Source organism: Hyaena hyaena, unplaced genomic scaffold (genome assembly GCF_003009895.1).
Source record: "Hyaena hyaena isolate Hyena2069 unplaced genomic scaffold, ASM300989v1 scaffold_18, whole genome shotgun sequence".
NCBI classification, from domain to species: domain Eukaryota; kingdom Metazoa; phylum Chordata; class Mammalia; order Carnivora; family Hyaenidae; genus Hyaena; species Hyaena hyaena.
Genome location: NW_024080649.1, coordinates 937,426 through 943,425, shown reverse-complemented (window position 1 = coordinate 943,425; position 6,000 = coordinate 937,426). Strand labels below are relative to the sequence as shown.

At 57.1% G+C, this 6,000-nt stretch overlaps 1 protein-coding gene across 1 annotated transcript; it reads left to right on the top strand.

The window, feature by feature from the left end:
- Nucleotides 1-448: 448 nt before the first annotated feature.
- On the top strand, nt 449-3,754 carry RRAD (RRAD, Ras related glycolysis inhibitor and calcium channel regulator). Its single transcript, XM_039222357.1, has 5 exons — nt 449-552; nt 783-1,167; nt 1,846-1,919; nt 2,048-2,252; nt 3,101-3,754. Exons 2-5 carry the CDS (start codon nt 798-800, stop codon nt 3,376-3,378), a joined length of 927 nt encoding a protein of 308 aa, XP_039078288.1. The 5' UTR covers nt 449-552; nt 783-797; the 3' UTR covers nt 3,379-3,754.
- Nucleotides 3,755-6,000: the final 2,246 nt, after the last annotated feature.

Here is a 6,000-nt window from a genome sequence, read left to right as displayed (position 1 = left end):
GGGCAACAGTCCAGGGCTGGGGGAGAACAGAGGGAGAATTCGCTGTTAAAGGGCCAGAACTAAATTTTCCCTAGAGGGGAGTTGGTACACTTGGCCCTTCCGGTTTTCCCCTTTGACCTCACCCATGACGGTATCCCCAACTCCAAACCCCCTCCCCCGCATCATTCAACCTACTCCCCTTCCTTTTGCCTCCCTCCTTCAGTGGAGAAGGGTCTTCCTTCCACCTCAAACGCTCAGACCCTGGCTTTGTCTGCCGGGTCTGGGGGGGCGGGGACTTGGTGGGTGCGAGGTCCTGGGAGGGGGTGGGGGATTCCCCCGAGGGGGAGGGCACCTACACGTCAGCCCCCGCAGCAGCGGGACGTGGGCGAGCGCGGGGCTGGGGGCGGGGGCGGGGGCGGGGGCGGGCAGACGCTTAAATAGGCCGCTCTGGAGCCCGCGGCCCAGAGCAGGCTGAGGAGGTGGCAGCTGCGGCAGCGTCGGGTGACCAGGCCAGAGTCTGCAAGTGGACTGTATCCGGGCGTGGAACCTAGTTCTGACCGTGTCCGTGTGCGGGTGAGTGAGTGTCCTGGTCGAGCCTCGTCCGGGGTGCGAATGGACGAGTCGGGAGGGTGGCTCAGAGTCGGCGCCAGGACCTTCCCGGCCGGCCAAGAGGGGACTGAGGCAGGTCGTCGGCTCGAGAGAGGCGTCCTGCTCCTGAGCTGGGACAGGCAGGCGCGCCCGGGGTCCGGCCTGCCGCACCCTGGGCCCCGCGGCTTACCCTGCCGTCCCCACTCGTTCCCCAGACGGCGTCTGGCGCGATGACTCTGAATGGCGGCGGCAGCGGAGCGGGCGGGAGCCGCGGCGGGGGCCGGGAGCGCGAGCGCCGACGGGGCAGCACGCCCTGGGGCCCCGCGCCCCCGCTGCACCGCCGAAGCATGCCGGTGGACGAGCGGGACCTGCGGGCGGCCCTGGCTCCCGGCGCCCTGGCGGCGGCCACGGCCGGGACCGGGGCCCAGGCTGCGACGCTCGAATGGCACGAGGGCTCTTCCGAGTCGCTCAGCTCAGGGGGCAGCGACTCAGACGAGAGCGTTTACAAGGTGCTGCTGCTGGGGGCGCCTGGCGTGGGCAAGAGCGCCCTGGCGCGCATCTTCGGTGGTGTAGAGGATGGGCCTGAAGCAGAGGCCGCAGGTGAGGAGCTGGGACTCTTCAAGGGAGGGGACATGCTGGCGTTGGGACTGAGGGCTACAGGGCGGGGGACCTGGATTAAAAGCGGCACATACCATAGGATTCTGAAGACACTTTCAAAATCATGCCTCTACCTACCCATTTCATGGGTGGGGAAACTAAGAGAGAGAGGGGACCTCCAGCTCTCGATAGGTGAAGAAATGCCCAGAGTAAAAGGCCCATACCTAAGACAACTCTTGTAGGATGGGGATGGGACGTCCCTCCTTGCCAGGGCTGGCAGGAGCACAGCCAGAGGGAGTTTCTAGGAGAGAGCCCCGGGTGACCAAGACTCCCAAAGAATATGACAGTCACTATTCTAAATCAGGCTACTATGGTCAGAGCTACTTTGGGGCTGAGGCATCAGGAGGGCGGAGCACACAGGAGTGGCCACCCAGGACATTGGTAGCTTGGTGAAGAGGTGTCTAGGTGAGGATCAGGAAAGCACCCCATGCCCTCTACATCCCACTTCCCAGCTCTGTAATTTCTTTCTGTTGTCACATAGTGGTCATAAGTGGAGGGAAAGGTTACGGGGGCTCTAAGGTGGAGTTGGAAGGGGTGGCCAGAACAGTAAACCTGGCACATGGTGTGGGAGGGTGGCTTTTGGCAGCCAGCAGGTAACCTGACTACTAGTCTCCTGTCTAGGACATACATATGATCGGTCCATCATAGTGGATGGAGAGGAGGCGTCACTCATGGTCTATGACATCTGGGAACAGGTAGGCTGCAGGCTGAGACCCAGGAGAGGGTGGGAGGGTGACCCCGGTGAGACCCTGGTGAAAGTGGCAGCCTTGTAGCCTGGGCATGAGAATTATTGGGTAGATGTGTGTGTGTATGTGCTCCCCAGGATAGTGGCCGCTGGCTACCTGGTCACTGCATGGCTATGGGCGATGCGTATGTCATCGTGTACTCCGTGACGGATAAGGAAAGCTTCGAGAAGGCCTCAGAGCTCCGAGTCCAGCTGCGGCGGGCACGGCAGACGGACGACGTGCCCATTATCCTAGTGGGCAACAAGAGCGACCTGGTGCGCTCTCGAGAGGTCTCCTTGGATGGTGAGCAGGGAGCTGGTTGGAAAGGGAGGGACATCCTGACTGGGCTGTGGTCCATTCAATCTTGGCTCAGCTCAAGTCCCTGGGGATCATGAGTGGCTAAAAATGTTCAGGAAAAAAAAAACTTGAAGAGGAGAGAGAGAAAGCTGCTGCCCTCCCACTGGACTCTCAAAGGCCCAAGAGGGCTGGGGAAGGGACCAAATGTACTAGGGGAGGCGGAAGCTGCTGGGCATTGAGCTGGGCCACCACAGGGCCCTCGTCTCCTATCCCTTTTGGCCCTGGCCTGACAGGTAAGGGGTGAGGAGAGTGCAGAGAACTGGGATAGAAGGTGAGAGAGTGGATTTGGAGCCAGGGCCAGTCTCAGCATGGTCTTGCCCCTGAGGAGGATTCTTCCCTCCTGGGCTCAGCATTCTCCCCTGTGACCCCCAGAACTGAGCCCCTCAGAGGAACCTAGCAGTGACTTGGTGACATTCTCCTTATAATTCCACTGGTAGATAACATCAAACCACGAAGCACTAAGCTGCTCAACAAAGTTCTCATTCTCTTGTGTTGACTACTCTGACTACAGCATTTCCATTTAAATATCAGACTTCATATTATTTCAATCAATGAATTTCCTTTTGTGGGCCCTTTGTGAGCTCCTTAAACGTGGGCACATTCTGTCACTTGGGTGACCCAGCAATGCCCTGGATCCTCTGTACCATAGCTGGGGTTCTGTGTTTCTGGGGACTACCCAGGGATTCCCCCTCCCTGGCCCTCAGATTCCTGAGGCTGCTATGGGGTGGCCAGGGTTTGAGTGGGCTTCTCACCCACCCACCTTTGTTTAACCAGAATGTGCCTTTCCCCACCAGAGGGCCGGGCGTGTGCCGTGGTCTTCGACTGCAAGTTTATTGAGACATCAGCAGCACTACACCACAACGTCCAGGCCCTGTTTGAGGGTGTTGTGCGCCAGATACGCCTGCGCAGGGACAGCAAAGAGGTCAATGCACGTCGACAGGCGGGTACCCGGCGGCGAGAGAGCCTTGGCAAGAAGGCAAAGCGTTTCTTGGGCCGCATTGTAGCACGCAACAGCCGCAAGATGGCCTTTCGTGCCAAGTCCAAGTCCTGCCATGATCTCTCAGTGCTCTAGACTCCACAGGCACCTCCTGTGTTTTGCATACAGATGGGTAGATTGGTGGGCTGGCCCAGCCAACCGCCCTAGGTGCCTCAGGGCTGACTCAGACTCTGGGCATACTGCACCTCATGGTCATGGACAGACAGACAGTGCTGCCCGGGGAGACAGCTCCCAGTGGCCATCAAGGGCTGCGCCCACAGCGATGTGTGTACAGGCTAGTGTGTGTCCCAAGCAGCAGCCTGAGCCCAGCCCGTGGGGCAGGCCTGTGTGCGGGGAAAGGACTCTATCTTTCTCCACACTTGGGGTGTGCATGCTCTGGAGGGAGGCTGTTCAGTGCAGTGGTTATTTGTTTACATGCAAATTTTTGTAATAAAGATTATTTCCTGATAGATCAGGGCTGTTGACTCTGAGTTTCCTCCCAGTAGGGGGCTGTTGGAGCAGGAAGTGTTCCTGAGGTTAAGGGATGGGGCCTCACTGCCCTGCCCTAGTGTGTGGCTTTGATTATCCTAATATTTGGGCTCCAATATAGCTAGCTGGATCAGAGAGGCAGGTGTGGTTGTGGCCTGGTTGGGGATCCAAGCAGCAGGAGGAGACAATAGCCCCTCCCATCCCTGTTATCCAGATTTTTCTCTTGCACTGGGGCTTAGCAATGCCCAGCTGATTGAAGCTTCAATCACTCCATTGTAGGACAGGGAAACAGGCTGTCTGAGGTACCATGCCCTGCCTCAGGTCTCATGGCCAAACAAGAACCCTGAGTCTGGCTGGGTCCTGGGCTGGTGTCTCCATCCTGCGCCCTCCTGAGGGACCAGAAAGTTGCTTAAATGGGGTAGTTGTGGAAGACTTCCGTGACTCCCTGGCTGGGAAAGAAGGAGGCTAGTGACCGAGGCTGAGCTACTGAGAAAGGGAGGGTGTCACTCTTCTCTCCTCCAAGAGAGGCCAGGCCAGAGCATCCCACGCTCAGCATTGGCTAATGTGGTGTTGGCAGGAACAGCTCCCTGGAACCCTCCCTGCCTGGAATGAGAGGCCTTGCATTTGTGTGGGAATGTGTGCATGTTTGCTGATAGCTGGCCGTGTGCCTGTCTCCCAGCCGCCCGCACCAGGTGACTGCTGGGACTTTACCTAAATTGTTTCAGGAACGAGTATCTCCATTTGGCAATGGTAGATGGGGAACTGCAGCAGTTGCCTGAGGTCACACAGGTACAAGTGGCTGAGCGGGGACTGGTTTACAAGGCTACCGGTCTCCAGAGCCCAAAGGCAGCCTCCCGGGCAAGGCCTGGGACAGTTTCTGAGAAGGCTCTGGTCAACGGTCCATACATTTCCTTCATTGGTTCAGTTTATTTATTACACAGACTCCTAGGTGCTCTTGCAACCTGGTTAGAACACTGAAGTTGTTCGTTGGTAGAAGGTTTGAGGGCCGCTCCTCAATGTGCACAACCTGCAATGGGCAGAACCTGTCTTGATTAACACACATGCCCTCCTGGGCAATGTTAACTGTGCAGAGCTTTGCTGCTCCCCACTTCTACCCTGCAACATACTTAGAGGCATGTGGAAGGCATGGTTTTCTCAGAGCAAGCGAAGGTCCTGAGGCCTGAAGAAAAATCCAGGCCTTCCTGGCTCTGCTACTTATTGGCTGTGTGACCTTGGGTAAGCCACTCAGCATTTCTGTGCCCCAGTAAGTGACACTAGGACAGTGCTCCTTCAGAATGGAGTTAGGGGAAGAGTGAAGGTACATACTATGCCAGGTGCATAGTAGGAGCTCAACACATGTGAGACCCCTTCAACCACCCACAGTGCACTGCTCCGGGCTGTGGTGCCTGGGGTGCCTGAGTTACACTTGGCTTGTGACAGCTGGAGGCAGGGGAGGAGTCCTTGCCCATCCTCCGGATATGCAGTGGAAAGGACTCAGGGAAGACCATGGGAAACTCTGAGAACAAGGAAGTATTGGAGATGGTATCCCTGACCCTTCCCACACATCCCCCATGTGAACTCCCAGGCCCCAGATGCTTTTCCTGGCTCCACTTGGCTGCCCTCATGGGGGGAGGGGCCTCTGGCAAGCCCTGTGATTCCCTCAAGGTCACCTGAGCAGGCTCAATCTTCTCTTGCTTCTCATAGGCACGAGATAGTCCATTGTCCCAGCCCTGTCGGTGTCAGCAGCTAGTGTGAGCCCCTAGGGAGCCTCAGGGGCTCTCAGAGGCTGCTGATTCCTTCACCCATTGGTTCCAGTGGTGGCTGGTCTAGAGCCCCAAATACCCAGTTCAGATCATGTTCATTTATCCTTCATGTGCAACCTCCAGCTCCTTGTTTTTGATCCAGTCAGGAGCTGCCAGGGCCAAGCAAGGGCAAGGTTATTACTAGGTCCCTAAGACTTTCCCTGAAGAGCTCCCAGTCTGGTAGAAGAGAAAGTGACAGTCCGGTGTCTTCTCTGCTCTGACAGAGGTAGCACATTACAAGGGGTAGAAATTATCCCCAGAAGAGAATCCTGAACAAGCCTGGGAGCCCAGGGAAGGTTTCCTGGAGAAAAGTAATATTTGAACTGACTACTGAAGCCTAAGTAGGTATTTACCAGACAGATGAAGGGAGGAAAGAACATTCCAGACAAAAGGAACAGAGTGGGCAAGATAGAGCTACAGATGCTGG

Excerpts from the sequence above, each read along its gene's own strand:
- RRAD (XM_039222357.1), top strand. The coding sequence starts at position 798 with ATGACTCTGAATGGCGGCGGCAGCGGAGCGGGCGGGAGCCGCGGCGGG. Across the intron at positions 1,168-1,845 it reads GCCTGAAGCAGAGGCCGCAG|GACATACATATGATCGGTCC; the intron begins GTGAGGAGCTGG and ends TCTCCTGTCTAG. Across the intron at positions 1,920-2,047 it reads TCTATGACATCTGGGAACAG|GATAGTGGCCGCTGGCTACC; the intron begins GTAGGCTGCAGG and ends TGTGCTCCCCAG.